The sequence below is a fragment of the Nyctibius grandis genome, chromosome 9 (genome assembly GCF_013368605.1).
Source record: "Nyctibius grandis isolate bNycGra1 chromosome 9, bNycGra1.pri, whole genome shotgun sequence".
Classification (NCBI taxonomy): domain Eukaryota; kingdom Metazoa; phylum Chordata; class Aves; order Nyctibiiformes; family Nyctibiidae; genus Nyctibius; species Nyctibius grandis.
In genome coordinates, this window is record NC_090666.1 from 10,003,632 (window position 1) to 10,022,683 (window position 19,052).

A 19,052-nucleotide genomic window follows, 5' to 3' on the forward strand; every position below is an offset into this window, starting at 1 on the left:
GTGCAGATTTCACATTTATGCCCTGTATTACACCAATTCTGTCATCTGCTGAGTTCGTGACGTTATTCTGTCTAGAGACACCCACGTGATTTCTGGACCTTGTATCTGAAAGGCTGGTTATGTCTTCCCAGATCTACAGAGGCACCTGTCGGAGACAACTTGGTTGGAAAAGAAAGAAACTGCATCTAAGTCACATTTTGTAACGTCTCAGAGCTCTCCTCCTGGACTCCAAATTCTGTGATTTTTCTGTTCATCACGTTAAGATTTATTTTGGAAGGGATTGGCAGAACTTGAGAACAAAAGAAAAGTAATAAGTGGCAGCACCCCATGACTACTGGAAAAAGAGGTCCTAGCAGTTATAGAAGCATTTTCAGATGGGGGACACCCCCTCTTTGTTACCAAATGTGCTGCAGAGTTCCTCTGTGGTGCTGAACAAATCCTTCTCACAACCTGGGTCTGTAAGATGAAGGCAGCAGTACTTCCCTTTTTTTTTTTTTTTTTTTGTGGCAAACAATGCACTGAAATCAGTAATGGGTACACAGCTGCATGGTGGGATGAAAAGTTACTATGGGTCATGACCGCAGTTAAGTAATGAGCAAAATATAAAAACAAACTAGGAAATAACTTTCCTTTCCCAAAAATCCATTCTGGAGTGTGCATTATGTGAATGTTCAATTTGGAAGCACAGTTTTATATACCAAATTATTGGGATTTTATTTGTGTTAGAAGCATTTTATATCACAGTTACTTGACTTCAGATTTTCATGCTTCTTTCCCTTTTAACTTTCCAGCCAGAAGCTTCTGCTAAAATCTTTCAAAAGGTGGGAAGTCGAACATGGCACTTCACTGCTTGCTAGAGAACGACTGCAAAAGGTCCTAGCATTCATCTTCCTCAGTTTCTTTATTTGACAAGTTATGTGCAAGCAAGTTTACTTCATCTATTGTTATTTATATAACATAAGATGGGTGCAGTTCTATCACAGCCATTCCAGTTCTTTATATAACTTTCTCAGGTAATAGATTTACCTTCACATCACCATATATGAGAACGATAAATCATTAGTGCCCCCAATCAGACTGATCATTATCCCTTTTGGTTTTTACTTTCATAGCAGAAGGGGCATTTTCAATAGCTACCTTCTATGAGCAACAATTTTTGAAAGATCTTAAGAGACATCTTTGTGACCAATTTTTATTTTATTTTTTGCATCCAATTTTTTTTCAGTTTTTAACCACTATGATTTAGTGACTCATACATTCTCAAAGCATTGTTTCTGGGTGTCAAGAGCATATTGCTTATATGGATTTGAATCTCACAATATAAATGCACATAGACCAGGAGAAAAGGAAGTACAAGTTACCTGGTAGTTCTGAATATGCTCTCAAGCACCCTCCCATTGCCTAATTTTATATTGCTGCTTGTGAACATTCCTTCTAGTGACTTCTGCAGGAGCTCTAAGTAAACGTTTCTAAAAGAAGACTCAGTAAAATTGAACATTATGTTTTCTAGTAGACAACATACAATATATATTTTTGATTCGTCTGTAAACTCATTCCTTTGTTGAAAAGTATTTCCATTCTTAAAAAAAATCTAATGTATTACTCTTCATCAGAACGGTGGAACAGAACTGCAAACGGACGAATTTCTGGTCTGGTCATGCAGTAGCTTTAAAATTCTGCCTTAAGAACTCCCCTAAATGGATTCTTATCCATTCTTATCATGCATTAATAACTGTTTAACTTTCCTTACACTCCATTAGAGGAGTACACACATTTTATGTTACAATCAAATATTGCTATATGACAATAAAAATCAACAATACAAAACCTGAGACCAATCTAGGGCATTTCAGGGAAAAAAAAAAAAAAATCAGTGCCACCAAAAAGCTACCTTGAAACTATACAGGAAATTAATAATTTTCTATTAATCGTGTGCAAAATCTGACCCAACAAAACACACAAAGACATCCTAATGGTAGGTCTCAAAATTACTCCATCAACCCTTGAATTTGAAAAAAACAGGTAACGAATGAGTGCCACAAAGAAGAATTAAAAGGAAAAAGAAAAGCTTATTTGGTTTTCTTTGAGGCTTAAGAACTTTGCAAATTTTCTTTGAACTCTCATTAAAACAGGACTCAGTTTTCAACTGCAATAACACTTCTATCTTCTACCCGCAAATGCTTTCCCAGTACCATTTAGTTTCTGCTTCACCCACCCTGCAAGATTTTCTGCACAGCATTGATGGGTAGAGAACCATAACCTTACCACTCTTCAAGCACTTATAAAGATCTACTGCAACACTTTTGATTGCCCATGTTTGTCATTGTCAATGAAGAAATATACAACCTGTCTTAGGAAAGTTAGCCTTTGTCCAGTGTAGTTTTGCAATCATTTATATTCTATACGAAAATTACTTCTGTTATTGCTGGTTTGCTATATTTTTTAGACATATAAAACCTGTACAGCAATTCTTTCTGCTCGTTTTTACAAAAGCTCCCTCTTTTCCTCAGCTAAGATTTCAATACAATGGATAGAATGGCCTTTAAGAAAAAAAATAAACCTTTCTTCAGCTTCAATAAAAAGGGTACTCGCAATTAGATGCTACAGGAGGCAGACCATTGACCCCATCACTGCAGTTCCTCTGCAGAACTTACTCCCTGATGTTTGTGTTTAAGAAACAAAAGCAAGAAACAGAGATGGTGCAGATGGGCTGAGGCTAAAAAGCTGACCTATATGTCACCCCACCCCTTCTTACCCAGATCCATGCTTTTTGAGGCTTTCAGATTAATTGATTCAGACTGCTTGGCTGGTGTCAAACATCTGAAGTTGATGTGCTGATCTGTTAAATACACTGATGAATTTATGATAGGGCTGCAGGGAAAAAAAAGATGACGTGAAATATTTAAGCACCAGTGAACTAATTAAAGCATGCAAAATATACACGCATTTCTTCCTCCAATTGCTTGCAGCCATGCATTTTAAAATCAGTTATTGATCCTCAACTTTGTTTTGTAAGACTTAACACCTCCACTTGTTTTTCATCATGGATGCAAATATAAATGTAAATGCTTAGTGATAATTGCTTTTATACAATTAATATTTTATTTAGCAGAAGAAAAGAAGAACATACTAGTACCTATTGACTTTTTTTTCATTTTGCTAGTTCTATTTAACCACTGCACTTCCAAAGAACGTGCTACAGAAAGCTGGAAAAACACTGCCAACGTACCTAGCTCAATTCTACTTCATCTGCTAACATAAAGTTATTTTACAGCCTTGCACCACTTCTGCAGAGGCTGGAACCTGGACGTCTCATGGAAAGTGCTGTAACACTTTGAAGAATTCCAAGGTATCAAGGTTTGGTTTTTGTTTTTTTTTTGTTTTGTTTTTTAATTATTTTACTTCAAGCTAGGCAAATACCTAAACATTTCAAAATTCCACCTGAATGAAACTCAAAGTAACTTTCACCTGTGAGGAGTCAAAACACCTCACTGTAATGCATCTGAAATCTTCCGTGTCTCTTTTCAACTAGAAACGCAATTTATTACTTCTTTTTAAATACTCTAAAACCAAAAAGTAGTTCCAAAATTAAATACATTTATTTCCAAACTGTTCAATCAAAAGGTTTGGTTTTACAGGGTCAGAACACTTTCCCCAGTTTTTTGCCAAAATGTAATTTCAATGAAATCCACAGGACTTGACACAGCAATTCAATTTCAACAGAAATGGAAAACCAATACAACACCAGAAAAAAGTCAGGGTGGGAGAAAGGCCTGTAAATTCATCATCATTTTAATACATCGTTATCATTTAAGAGAATGTTTTTGCTCCCAGCTTGTTGAAAAATTAGGAACAGATTCCAGCAAACAACTGCAGTTGAGAATTTAACGCAGAGTTCCATTAGCCTATGTAGCCTTTTGATTGTTTACAAGTCATACATACCTGCCTGGGAGACCAGAAATTATGAAATTGCTCAAGTGAAATGACTCTATGTTAGTAAAAAGAAACTAGTTACAAGACTTTTCATTGTATGAAGAATTCAAGGTATCCACAATAAAATATATCTACTCTCTGATACTATGTGCAATCAGTCATTTAAAGTGTAGTTTAATCACATCCATATGTGCAAGGACAGAAGTATGGCTAAGTTTTTAGCTGAAATGCATACTTTCCTAATATCATTGCAATAAAATAGTTGCATGACTGTAAAAACTGTGAATACTGTCTTTGGTTGATGTTCTGCATAAGAAGATTCACTTTCCTACAAACGGAATTTGGCTAGGACTTCTAAAGCTTTAAGGAACTTCAGGCACTGCATCTCTACACACAGCACCCATTGGTACAGTTTTAAATACACTTACTTTTTTTTCAAGTGGGATTATATTTTGGAATTCTTTTTGTTATACACATGCTGGGTACTGCGATCCATGCACTAGCGATAGGACAAGAGGACACAGCCTCAAGCTTCGACAGGGAAGGTTCAGGTTGGACATTAGGAAGAATTTCTTTACAGAAAGGGTTATTAGACATAGGAATGGGCTGCCCAGGGAGGTGGTGGAGTCACCATCTCTGGATGTGTTTAAGAAAAGACTGGACATGGCACTTTGTGCCATGGCCTAGTTGACATGGTGGTGTCAGGGCAACGGTTGGACTTGATGATCCCTGAGGTCTCTTCCAACCTGGTCGATTCTGTGATAGCAGGCATACTACATCTTATGAACAACTGAAATGAACAATGCATTAAAATGCTAAAATAAAATTCCCAGCTTATATTAAAGGATCATTCAGGTGACTGTAAAACCAATGGTACAAACTTTTACAAAATAAAAAGTTATTTTAAAATCAATTAGAACTACTATCACAATCACTCATGACCAATTAGGGCTGTAACTATTAAGAATAGCCAAAGACCAACCTATGATTATAATCCTCATTCAGCAGATCCTCACTGGGATGTGGTGGTAGAGGTGGAGGGGTTTCATTTTCACCATTGCCACGATCAGACACTGGCAACTCTGAAACAAAATTTAAAAAGGGGTTAAATAAGCTGCACAAACAAGTACATTACACCAGTTCACTGATCAACCACTGGACTGGAAGGCCTCAAGCAATCCTGAAGTGAGTCACAAATTATTCAAATCCCTAAACTAACTAAACTAGAATTAAAATCACACCAAGCAGAAAACACACCCCTTGGGATTTCCTGAAGAGCTGATTTTCAGATTTGCATATGCATAATTAAAGATAAATATAGGGAAACTTTGTGCTTATAGTGAAGTTGAGTGCAAGGCACAAATTGCTTTACTCCATTTGAGTGGATTTTCACTTCTACATAGCTGCATCCTAACTGATTGTAGGTTCACGCTTTCATTCCCTTTGATGGGGAGCATTTACCACTTTTCATGTACAGAAGAGAACCACATTCTCAGCAAAGAGTTCAGAAGAAGAAAAATTTCTGTTATCCCATGGCAAGAGAAGAAAGACTCTTTTCTGCATTACAGTCTTAATTTTCCTACCATTATGGTAATTCCTTCTTCACCTTTACAAAAGGCATTCAGCTCACACCAGAAAATTACTTTAGACCAAGAAAAACATGAACTACTCAATTAAACCATTCAGTGGTTTGCTAAGCAACACCACTTACATACCTGCAGTATTTAATATGACTGTTGTGCCTGCTGTAGGCCAGTTCGTTACCATCCCGTAAATTCACGTCAATCTAAAAGTCTAATCTTATAAAAAGTCCCTACATTTTTTAACACAGGACATGCCTTCACCCCTCCAAAACTTAACAGGAAACATGGACACTTCGTAATTCTTGGGTTTCAATGGCAGGTAAGCGATTTAACAGTACTGACATATGACACTTTCATGTGACCTGTTCTGTTGCATTGAGCGTTGCTAGTCTTTTTGCACAATCCTGCATGAAAGTACTAACCTAGCTTGAGAGAAAAACTGTTTACAGGGAGGGGACCAAGGCAGACAGCAACAGATTATATTTATTAGATAAGAGCATTGAGACAGTTCCTTAAAAGCAAGCAAACAAACAAAAAAACCCCAACAAACCCACATTATTAGCTCAAGAATCCTACAGAACTCCTATTGGCTGGATAGCCTCCTAAAGATCAGAAATATAAGAAATAGTTCAAACACTGTATCTCAGCAAAAGCAAGAACATCATCAGAAGACAGTAAAGGTGAGCAGATGAGGAGAAAAGTTCTAATGAGACCTTAAAAAAATATAGATTGCCAGTCTGATGCAGAAAACAGGTATGCTACCTAACATATATGCATACTGGCTTCTTGCATTACGATCATATTTTTTCAGGTTGCAATTTAAGGACAGTAAACAGATGAGGAGTAAATGGCAAGTTCTCACAGTAAAAAGAATTTGGAACAAAGGGAAACTTGTACTGTTCAATGTAATTAAATGATCTGAAAGATGAAAATATTTACTCATGTAAAAACACTCGGAACTACCAAAACCAAGCAGACTATGAAGCTCTGCAAAAAGATTGCAGGATATTAAATAAGTAGGAAATACAGGTGAAATTCCCTGTCAATGACTGCAAAGTGATACACATGGGAGTAGGGGAAAACTCTTGACACATACACAAAGGTGATTACCACTCTGAAACAATCCAATGGAAGTGCCCTGGACCATTCGTTGAATATATGTTTAGTGAAGTCAAATAGAAACAGACATTCAGAGCCTTAAGAAAAGTCCAAACACTCCATGTAGAACTCAGAGCTATTGGTGTGCCTAGTTTTTAACTAGCATCTAAGGTTTCATTCTCCCTATCTGAAAGAGGATGTAATATAATTCAGAAACATATTAAAAAGGTGGCAAGGGTAGTGGGACACATGTAGCAACATGCCTACCAGGAACACAGACTAGGAATTGTTGGTTTAGAATAAGAAGCAATAAAAGGGGATACAAGAGGAGTCTATGACATTGTAAAAGTTACTAATAACGTGAAAAAGAAGCTCTCGTTGACTGTCTCACACACAGTAACTAGAAGGCACCCAGTGTAACTATCAAGTAGCACACCTACGACAAACACAAAGTAGTATTTTTTCCTATGCAATTAAATCATGGAACTCATTGCCATGAGGATGTTTTGGAAACCAATTTTAAAAAAAATATTAAGAAATGGACTAAAAGTTAGAGACAATGGCACAATGGTCCAGACAGAACCTCTGATTTAGGAAGTCGCTAAACCACTGACTGCCCAAAGTTGGAAACAGATGCCTGATGGCAGAAATTTAAAAAAAAAAAAAAAAAAATCCCACCACACCCTACGCTGTGCCCTGCCGTCCTTGAGCAGCCTCCAACAGTCTCAGCTGGAGAGACTGAGTATATCATGTAGTTATATTAACTTAGATTCACAGTAATTGATATGTCATTTCACAAAGGCTGTTTGGTGACTGGTTACCACTGGCATTTTTCTTGCAGTACACCAATGGTATACACAGAAAAATCAGACTTCCTGAGCGAATCGGAAATGATCACTAGGGACTGCAGCTCCCAACAAAATGAGAGCAGAAGCAACAGAGGGAGAGTATTTAACCTAAGAGGCAGTCACTGGCTCCATGTTCAAGACCTCAGGAAATATCTTAACAGATCCAGAGTGATCAAAGGAACAGCTAAGCCACTAAACAAAATACACTGAATTTTCAGATATTAAACGATTTAGGAGAATAAATAATTGAGTCTGTCTGTAAGATACACGTAATGTTTACAAGCAAAATTTAAACAATGAATTAAAATTTCACTTCTTTAATTTTCCATCTCTGTATTATCAAACATGTATGAAAACAGATGCTTGTACAATCATGAAGACTCAGCAGTCTGTGGTAGTAGAGAAGAGTTTAGGATTATTCTACTATTTAATGAGAGAGATGACAGCATTTCCCCTATAACCATATATAATGTAGGGTTATAAGAAATATATAAGAACCTCTAATGAAACACATTCCAGTAATCTTTCAACACCAGAAATGTAAAGCTGCTGGCACTGAAGTATCATTTCTCAAAGAGGTTGTTCTAAAAAACACTGTATCTGTGCAACAGCTTGGCAGCAAAAGAAGTGAGGACCTGAAGGCAGCAAGTATTATTCATGCAAAAAGAGAACAAACACTGGCATTTCAATATTGGATCAGTATCCCCTCCCCCTTTATTTAAATATCCACAGGCAAGACAAAATGTAATGTTTTGGCTATAGCCACTTTTCCCCTGACATTGGTATTTCTTGCTCATGTATAATAAAAAAGACTCTTAAAACAGACAGCAATATTAGCAGGCCAAGCTTCAGTGTATTTTTGCTGAGCTTTTATATGAATTTTATTGGTAGGAGCAGTGAATAATACTGGAAATAACTTATTGGAAAACATTAATTGAGAAAGTGACATTTTATTAAACGTAACACAGCTCCTGTGATTAAATTCTTACATTAGATTCTGCATTATGTTAAAAATCTCTTCTGTCTCTTATTATTCTTTGTAAAAATGTACCATCCAGACTTTTACATCCAAGATGTAGACACCCCACCTGTCACAAGAAGCTCGCCATGTCTGTGACCCACATCCTTAAACAGACACACAACCTGAAGTTCCTAACTGAGTTAAATGAGGGTTGTGCATAGGTGTAGCATTTTGCCTTGACAGATGCCTTGAAGGACTGAGGGCAAAACTTCAAGGCAAAAAAATTTTTGAATCAGAGACTGGAAATAAGTGACAGGCTCATATGGAAAGCAGAATGAGTATTAGCTCCGTAACAATTAATACTCTCTACTTCAAAATTAGAGAAATATTTCTACAATGTGCAGGACTGTAAGCCCAAAGTGTCTTTCACCAAGAAAACCTCAGTCCAGAGCCCTACTGCAGACACCCTGCTGCTGAAAGTGCCTGTGCAGTTCTCCATTAAAATCACTTAAATTTTACTCATCAAATGCCAAATCTTCAACAGAAATTGCAATATAATGATACTAGTAAGTGCTAGAAATTTCTTTGTCATCTGTTGCCCACTGACTCCAATTCCAAACTGCTCCCACCAGCCATGGCTGGGAAGCCCCAGTCACGCCAAACCCTCCCTGACAGTACCCTCAGCAGCACTCCAGAGCATCCTTTCCACATCCCACACACATTCTCTTCTGAGGCCATCACATTTTTTTTTGCTATAATACCTCACCATCATCACCATTCTTTAATTAAAAAATGTCTATTGAAAACAATTTTATGATCAAGCTGCGAACCAATCATCCTGATTTTTAGATCGCAGTTGGAGAATCCTTATCTGAAAGTACAGCTCTTCCACATATTTTGTTTTGATCTTTAAGTGACAAGTTACCTGTTGACATTCACCTGTATCAATATGTCCAGAGCAGTTGCTTATATGTTTTTAAAGGAAGTGTTTAAAAGGTATTTGCTGCTTTCTGATCCTTTGGCAATGGCTAACTCTACAGGGCAGGCTAGCTCTGAGGATGACCCTTTTTCTCCTGTAACTACAGAATCAGTGTAAATTCCATAGAAAAGAAACATAAGGCAGATCTAAACAAAAGGATCTGATCTTTGAATATTTATAATGCTTGAGTCTACATCTAATTCTTTGCCTGGAGTCACACTGTCAAAATACTGAAGTCAACACAAATTATTTACCCCTAAATTATACGGGAGTTTCTCTTGAGCTTTACAGATACGGGCTCTTTGGTTTTGGTTAAAAGTACCCCACACAGTCATCATAGCAGCCTGCGAAATTACTTTTTGCAAGGCCACCCAGATTCCATAGTTGGCTAGGGAAGTGGGAAAAATCACGCATAATTCAACTACATCAAAGAAAATCTTTTTTCGTCCTGGAAGGTATTTAAGTAGGTGCTTGGCTTGAAGGATAGGAGCACACTTAAAAGGATAGGGGTCAAGACCATCTCAAATACTTAAACTTTTCAAATAACTAGTACCTTGCCGAGTTAGGCACAAATTGAACAGATAGTACAGTATGCCGTGAGAAATGAAAGACGACAGGAAAATAGGTGCTCTTAAAAGCTCTTATATGCTTGCACGTACTCATACACGTAAGTTTTCTTTGTACAATGCACACGACTACCTGATTTTTTTTAATGAGTTCGTTAATATAATTCCAATTTGTAAATTAAGGGAATGTTTCCAACCTTGGAACAAATTTTACCTTTAAGGCTAAAATAAGCACGTGTACTTTATGAATATCACGCTTTTGTATAAATTCATTGAGCTTATAATAACCTGGGACATAATCTAAGAATTCAATGCAAAAATCATTGTACTCGTCAAAGTTATATAGAAAATAAACATTTTGACAACATAGATTTTGCACTCATCATTTGTTTTTTATCCAACCTTACGTGTTGGGGCAGCGAGCTAGAAACTGTTACTTAAACTGGATTTTGTGCCAGGAATCTAATTTACAACTTCTGAGTCAGCTCTCCCACCCTCACTGAATCTTCAAGCCTCAAAGTAACATAGTGTGCACTTACTCTAATTAACTGCTTTTCTACTGGCTGTGGATTTCAAAAAAACAAAAACACAAAGCACTTTCTTTTAGCACAGAGAGGGATATCTAGAGACTACCTTTTATTCTTTCCTGAGGACTGCACGATACAAATTGCTGAAGAATAGTATCACTGCGTCGGGAAGCAGCTGCGAAGTTATGACTCCCGTCAAAGGCCGATTTTTGAAAGGCTCCCTGGTCTGAGCGTTCCTAAGGAAAAAACAGAACCACACATTGTAATGAAAAAATTAAACGTTCAACAACGCAGAAGATCAGCCTTCACTACAGACACTGCACAAATACAGTGTAATGTAACGCGTTCACTGTACATTGCTTCCTTTCAAATGAGAAACGTGAAAAAGACCTTCAAAATGACTGTCTGTTTTTGCTGACCATGAAATAAGTCAATATCTAAGCAATAACAATCATTAAGAATGATGCACAAAAACGAAGACTGTTTTTTTCATGACCCACAACTGGCTTCATTCAAATTCTCCATCTGGGAGGGCAGCTTGTGACACTGTCAACACAAGAACACGGGCAATGCCAATGGTATTTTTCTGCCAGCCAGCTGGTTCCCTTCTCTCAGAGACTGAGTGCATATGTTCTGACGATCACACACTAGCGCAGTTTTGCAAGTAAGGAGTTACACCAAACTCCCAAACGCAGGTCTTCTGGCTAGCAGCTAAACAAACTCCTGTCACACCTCTAGTCAGCTTTTCTTTCGAGATATTCCCCCCGCCCCCCACCATACATGCCATAATTTATTCTCCTGAGCAGTTGCTCAAAAGAAAAAAAAAAAAAAAAAAAAAAAAAAATCACAGTTTCTAAAACTGGGACAGACCCAGAAAGACGCTTCTGTACTTGTTATTCAAGGAAAACAGAAAACCCACATGGGAATATTATGGCAAATTTTCAAAATAACCTTTATAGTTTCTGTGATTAATTTTATATCTGTTTTTTGAAGGGGCCTCCAACTGGCTTCTATTTTTAAAGTGCATTTTCATTATGCTAGCAAATGTTACACTAAATATATCATTCCTTAAATTTCATAGTCACGTCTATAGAAGAAATGCATATATCTAACCCATATAATTTCTTTGTAAAATGATGCAAGAGTTTAATGCATTGGCAAGTGATTGCCTGCAAACCAATGCATAAGGACGGACAGTGTGTTGCATCACCTTGCAACCTGCCTTTCAAGCTTAATAATAATAAAAATAAAATAATAAATAATAAAAATAAAACAACGATAGAATGATAACAATAAAAATAATAATAAAATGGGAAAAAAATGCACCTCAGAACACAAATCAATGCTGGGATGCTCATGGTGACAATATGGCTACAAACGTAGTCTCAGGGGACAGGCAGCACATGCAACATTCTCTCCTCCTTCGCAGTGCAGCCTGAGCCATTTGAAAAGGCTATTTTGAACCTCTGTACAGAAACACACAGCCCACACAGCCACTGACAATTATGTTTCTTCTCATTACCGGAAAGTCTTTAGTTTACATAAGATTCGTTACGTCATGACGTCCACATTTCCTACTTTCTCATGGATACTGCTAGCTAAATTAAGCCTTGCAACATCCAAACTACTACTACATTGGAGACTTGTACCCCGTGGGATAGAGAGTCTTAAATTAACAGCAACGATGACTCTGCTTTTCCAGCTCTTTGATAAATGACACAATCGATATCCCAACAACTGATCAGTAACCAGCCTAATTACACTCTTCAGCTTATAAAACATAGTTGTCATGGAAGACCTCCATTAGTGTCCTGACCAATAAAAACAATAATGAATTTCTAAACATATTCTCCTTCTACCAAGCTGAGATGCAGTACTCAGGAAGCTGTTTTGGGGAAAGGAAAAAATGGGCAAGAACCCATTTCTGCTGTGGTCTCCAGACTCAAATGGAATTACAATTGAACCTAAAGACTACCGTATAAAAATTAATTCCTGTCTAAAATGAGTTTGATTCAATCAAGACCTCATTATGCAATCTTCATAGGGCACGAGTCAAGATTATTTACCTTTTTCATACATCTGGATAATATACAAAACTATACACTTAACTATAAAAAGCAGCCTCATACTTCTATTACGTCAAGCTGATGTTTGATTGTAAGTTTTTTTTTTTAAATTTTGGCTTTTGTTAAATAAAGAAAACTTGCAGGAGTGAGCTTTATTTGAAGGTAAGCTATCTTTCTTACGTCACAAGAATGCACAATAAATATAACATATACTTTACAATTCTTCCTTACAGCATAATGCTATGTCACACAGAAAAGGAAAGCAAAAATGTGTTTTCCTCTAACATATTCCAGAACTGCTAATGAATATTTTTTGTATTTTCCTGGCACAATTGACATCAGTGAGGCTTTTGCAAAGTGTCCTCCCAACAAAGTTAGAGCAAAATGTTCAGAAAGTAACATACTTCTAAATCTGTTTCTAAATCCATCAATGATGGTAGTAAACTAAATAGAAAATTATCAGGAAAATATTAAGAGTTAATTATATCAAAAGATACCTGCATTCTCTTCCCCCCTCTGATATTTTATGCAAATATACCCACAAACATGATTGTTCTTAATATTTTAAAATGTTCCAGCAATGCTTATTTAATAAAAAGTTTGAAATCATCTCTTGGAATTCTATAAGAGGATTTATTACAATCTTTTATACCACAAATCCGTTTGTATGTATTTTTATTTTAAGGAACTGTACAGATGATGTAAAACTATTAAAATACTTACTCAAACTTAAAACTGGGGTGAGTAGTAAGGGCAGCCAGTATACATACATACATATTATTTATGTAAAGATGAAGAAAGAGTGTGCGTATGTGCATGCATGCATGAAAGAGAGGGAGCAAGAGAGATCATAAAACCAATCCTTTTCAAAATAAGAGGCTATTTAGCAAACATCAATTTATATGACATCTTAGAAAACATAACCATTAAAAATTCTTTCCTGTTTTGTTATCTTACTTAAGCAAGTTTTATGTTGATCAACTCAGAAACCCATCCTGAAGGGGTAGCCATCTGACCAGGGAAAGTAAAATACTAACTTCTTGAAGGTAAAAACCCAAACAAACAAAAAAACCCCACAAAAACGAACCAACCAACCAAACAGAAAACCCCCCCAAAAAACAAACAAATAAAAAAACCCAAACAACAGTGTGGGGGACAGGACCAGAAGAACATACACACAAAAAAGTGGAGTGAATTAAAATACTAATGAAACTGTAAAAGCAAGAGTGGAGTAAAATCCAAGTCACACTAAAACATTAAGATCTCTGATCATGGCAACAAATGAAATGAGAAGAATTCAAATCACCTGTCTCTCAGCTACTGTCTCGAGGAGGTAGCAGATAGGATTAATGCGTTGATGTAGTTTTGACTAAATTAACCTGTTGTGTAACCCTTTTTGGGAGTACATTTGCTTTTGCTCTAATACTTGTCAAATTAAAATAAGCAACTTTTAGCCTGGTCTCAACAGGAACAACAAGACCAGGAGATATCAACTAGGAACACTGTGTGAATCGTGACTCCAGGAAGTCAAGAATTCATTTTTCCAGGAGGAGCTCTCTGTGACCAAAACTTTAGCCATCATCTCTTGTATGAAAAACATTGGGACTGGAAAGACATTTATCTAATAAATGCATTTACTGCTTCACCTCTGTTGGCACCTCTAGTCTCCGGAGAACTACCAGCTGGATCCTCCCACGAATGTTCCCCTCCATGGACATGGAGCGCCTCAGTGTTTCCATAGCCTCATGATTTGACTTGCCCAGAAGTGACTCCCCATTTACTGCAACAAGCTGATCGTTTACTCGCAAACGACCATCCTATAGGCAAAAAATGAAAACAAAATTTTTTTTTTAAATCAAGAATTATTAGGCAGAGGTGCTACATACAGGAAAGCAAGATGCAGACAATCAGACATTGCTTTCTAAAATTTACAAAACAAGAGACTGCATAGTACCATATCTTTAACAATAAAAATCTTTGTGTCCATTAATTGACCATTTTTTTCCTCCATTTACCACATTTTGCAAGAGTTCATAGGACAATTACAAACAATGAAGTGCATGCACACACTGCTGTTTTTTCTTGCATGTACAATGTAATTTGTATTAGTTCTTAAAAGACAACAAGAAAAGGAGCTTTTGGTTAGTTAAAAGGACCCACACCATAGCTGTTAGTATCTGCAGTGCAACCGTGAAGGAGTACTGCAACGTATTTTCCATGCATTATTATCTGCTATTAGGGTCTGGTAAGAAAAAGCTCCAAAAATTTTGTCTTATAGTCTCACTAGTGTCTATCTTGTCACAATTAGCATGCCACCATATGGGGTAGTGTTCTCAGTTCAGAATGGTCATTAAGACTTAAGCAACCTTATTTTAATGAATGCCATCCATGTATTTTAACATCCAAACCTGCTGCCAATAACAAAATTGGGGTTGAGCCATATCAAGTAGCCTATGCTTTGAAAAGTCATTCAGTTTCAATGCCAAGGTTAACTGACATTTGTGGGTGTAATAAAATTGTGGACACTGCTATTTTGTGATTTAGGAGTCCTACTGCTGTTGTCATTATTATCTGTGATTTATTTCTTTTCATAAAAGCCATGGACTTTCCTCTCTTTAACAAGAATATAAGGTCTATTTAATTAAGAGACAAGAGTTTCTTTTAAAGCTGTCAAGTTCACAATTATCAGGTTGGCATCGGACCTCAAAGAAGGAAGAGAAAGAGTAAGAAACTGAAGACATCCAATATAGAAGGGCAGTGAACAAAGAATAGCGGGGAAAGAACTTGCATAGAAATACATTGTTTGGTTAAAATGAACCTGATTCATTCATAGGCTCACTACGTACCCTTCATAAGGTGCACTTCTAAACTGTTTACATATTTCATGCATCTGAGTAATCTAAAATATATATATTTTTCAATTCTTTTTTCTATCACTAAGATGTTCAACTAACTATTCTGCTATTGCTGCCAAGTCTAAGTCATCTGTGCTCAAGTGAGTTACAGTAGCTGTGACAAACCCAGCTTTCTTAAGGGTTATTTTTGTTGGAACTGGGAATCATCATTACCACAGCAGAGTATGAATAGCCACGGAGCTGAAGAACAGCATATACCAGAATCCAAAATAAACTGGGAGGGACAAGAAGATGGACAGGCAGCACTGGGAGATGAGTCACTCAGTGAAGGAAAATGAAGAGAAATAAAACTTTTCTGGGGAGGGTATGGGAACGGAGGATAGGAAACAGCAATGCCATTTCGAAAAGCTATGAAACCTCTCCCACCTCTCTGCTGAATATTTCATTCCAACATAAATTTACATACAGCCAAAGTCAACAGGTTAACCCCACCCTTTCTCTACATACAAAATGATGCCATCACACACGCTAAAGTTTATGGAGAGAAGAGTTAACATTGTTGAACAGGGAGTTTTATTGTTTGCACATGTTGCAATTCCTTTGTGTTCTATCAAAATTTGCCAAAATGAATGGAGCCATTCACAGCAACAGGAGTTTGAGGAAAAAAGATTTTATTTTTTGTGAGTTTCTGTAAGACTTTTTAAATTTTACAGCTCCTCATGTCCTCCTGCTATGGTCCCACAGGTTCTTAGATTACCTTTTTCCCTTTCTGTGGATAAACACTCATGTATAAATATCTGTTAAAGCTTGTTAACTAAAGTATATATAAATACAATGTCAAAGGCATCTTGTAAGACTACATCAGCTGACTATGCAATTGTCCTGAACACAATGCATATTTTTAAGTGAATCACTGCAGCCTCAGAAAGCTCTGAATTGGCGTGATTTTTAATTTGCTTTGTAATACTTTTGTATGAGACTTTGTAATCATATTTTAATAATGTCAGTTCTTAAAGACCCTCTTTTGATGCAACTCCCTTCTTCCCACTCTGTTACATGATGCACTTAAATGCAAAATTCAACTTGAATTCAACACTTCAACTATGATCGGAGGTGTGCGTGCTTTATAAATGCTGATCAACTACACTTGCTAAGTCACCTGTACAAGGTAGGCTGGAAGACAGCTGAACACTGTTTTCACACATGCTCAGGTAAAAGTTATTTCACAGAAAAAAATGTTTTGCTATTTTAAAGACTGAAAAAAAAAAAATCCCAATGTCTAAACAGTTTCCAAACACAGATTTTCACATCACTGATGTTATGGCCTGGTTTAGAAACGTGAACTGTAAGACAATCTGCTTGGCTCAAAACAAGCTAAACGTTGTTTTAACACATTTTTTCTTTCATCTCTGGAAGGTAGGCTTCTTTGTGGCTTCCGAGTAGAAAAACGACATTTGGCATTTCAGCAAAACAGTTTTCCAAGTGCCATATCTGAAACCGCAAGTGAGCTATTCTAATAAAGGGTGAAGTTACTGTTCCCTTGTTCAAAAACGTTGGGTTTTACAAAGACTCACAGCAAGGGGTAGAACCTACCACCACATGGCTACCATACTCAGTCAGTCACAAGACACTCATGTTTTTTACAGTAGAGCAGGGAGATATAATGCCATGTTCTTCATGGACTTACGTTTTCAATCAAAGCACACCTAGTTATTTCCCTTATCACATCAATGACATTTCTCTCAGAAGGAATTCCTTGATGGCATTTATTGGAATCATCCAATTTCCCCATCCACTGCACACAACAAGCAATGTTTACTGCAGCAGCACTCAGAAGCCCCAAGGAGGTTCAAGCTATACCATGTTTCATTTGAACAAGTGCACATGTAAAAAATATTCCATTACTTCTATAATAATGGCTCTGCTGCATTTCAGCTGCAGTAGACAGCAAGTACCTGATCACCAGGAATGCATCACAAGTGAAAAGCCAAGATGTCTCGAGATGAACAAGGCTGAAACCCCTAAAGTTATGGGGAAAGATGATGCATTTAAACTCAGTCAAATGTTAGTTTTCTTCACATTGAAAGGCTCTGCATAATTACAAATATCAAGTATTGCAGTAATCTCCTTATCTTAGGGATGATAAAAATAGACACTTCAAAAATTACAAAAGAAGGTTAAGAAGGGACATAATGGTTCAAATCAGCAGAAGTAACTGGTTTTATTCCTGCAAGATACAGCGTTAGAATACCAAATAAGAACATTAAGGCATTTTTACTTCGTTTGGTTTTGTAGCAAGAGCAGTAAATAGGCACTGGGTCTTACTGTAGCATGTATGATGCAAGATGCATTGCTATTTTCTAAAATCTTTAGCTAGGACAAAAAATCATAAAGTTCTAAAGACTTCAGTTTTTCCTTATGTTTTTTTACAACTCCCTTACTGTACTTTGCAATGCCACTAACACATCACAGCTAATTTAATGTGTTAACTTTTCAAAAAACACTAATTGTTGGCCCCTCTTCAGGCCTTTGGTTCAGACCAATTAACAGATAATAGTAACCAACCAAAATTGTCTGCATCTCATACGTAACTCTTCATTCTAAAAAATACACTGGTGAAAGAAATTTTATGTATCAAAACCTTTATACGCCATTAGACTGAGCATTTACTTCTGCAGTGAAACAAATGTGTTGAAGTTCAATGTATTACATATCTTCTTTCGAAGACAAGTGGTGACTATATAGACAAAGGAATAAAGCTCCCCCTTATATAAGGATGATATCACAAAATCAGAATGAATTTTATACTCTAAATGCAAAGTGAGAAATAGTGAGAGAATTCTCATGCCAGTGAGCATTATGATTTCCTGCTGTGACAGTTTCTCAAGAAAACTTTGTACACTAAAAAGCAAAAGCACATGTCTAAATCTATAATACTCTGTTTCAGGTGGTTACAATGAATAGCATGGGAAAATGCTCTGTACAAATACCAGCTTTTTTATTTAAAGACTGGCCACAAGAAGACATTTAAAATAAGGACATCATTAAGTATTTATCCACAAATATATGAACACTTTTTAAGTTGATAGAAGAAATTTTATTACTTGTTAATACCCACTGATTATGTTTTGTTCTATATAAAGATCATTAGGCAGGAGAAAGACAGCTCTTCTCCATGCATACACAACAGTAAACTGTGGCTCTTCAGACATTGCCAAAATGACTCCACTCTGTGAGTACTTGTGTAAAACACACAGGAAAGAGTCTCTGAACAGTGCTGGCTGAAGCTAGAGCCTCAGCTACTCTCTCATTTGCTCTGGAGCCTATACTCAGATTTACTCTACACAGTTCTAATTGGTGAAAGGGTTATAACGAGGCAGAATAGAGAATAGGTCACAGGACCACAGGGTATCACAAAACAAAATAATCTTCCAGTCACGGTGACTAACTGTGCCAGTTGCCAGTTCACTTAAGTGTGAGCACAGAAGTCCTGCTTTATTAGTCTGCAGACCTCTCAAGCCAAAATTAACTGCTCTGGAGTGAGTAACTATGGCAGAATAGAGAATGGTAAACATACAGAGCTAGAAGGGTTGTCTTACGTGTCTATGATGTGACAAATCAGGTAGCCAGCCCACT

At 36.8% G+C, this 19,052-nt stretch overlaps 1 protein-coding gene across 5 annotated transcripts in view; it reads right to left on the minus strand.

Moving 5' to 3' along the window:
* The window catches only part of PARD3B (par-3 family cell polarity regulator beta), a 429,076-nt gene that overhangs the window by 192,530 nt on the left and 217,494 nt on the right, over positions 1 to 19,052 (minus strand). For 4 of the 5 annotated variants that reach the window (XR_011048762.1, XM_068407693.1, XM_068407692.1 and 1 more), the window contains 4 exons: positions 14,208 to 14,378; positions 10,602 to 10,731; positions 4,916 to 5,015; positions 2,756 to 2,871 (listed from right to left, as the gene is read on the minus strand). Coding sequence is in view for 4 of the 5 variants with exons in the window: in XM_068407693.1 (XP_068263794.1) it covers positions 2,756 to 2,871; positions 4,916 to 5,015; positions 10,602 to 10,731; positions 14,208 to 14,378 (517 nt within the window). In the remaining variant the exon portion in view is untranslated. The remainder of the gene's footprint in view (positions 1 to 2,755; positions 2,872 to 4,915; positions 5,016 to 10,601; positions 10,732 to 14,207; positions 14,379 to 19,052) is intronic. The other variant, XM_068407691.1, reaches the window with a different exon arrangement.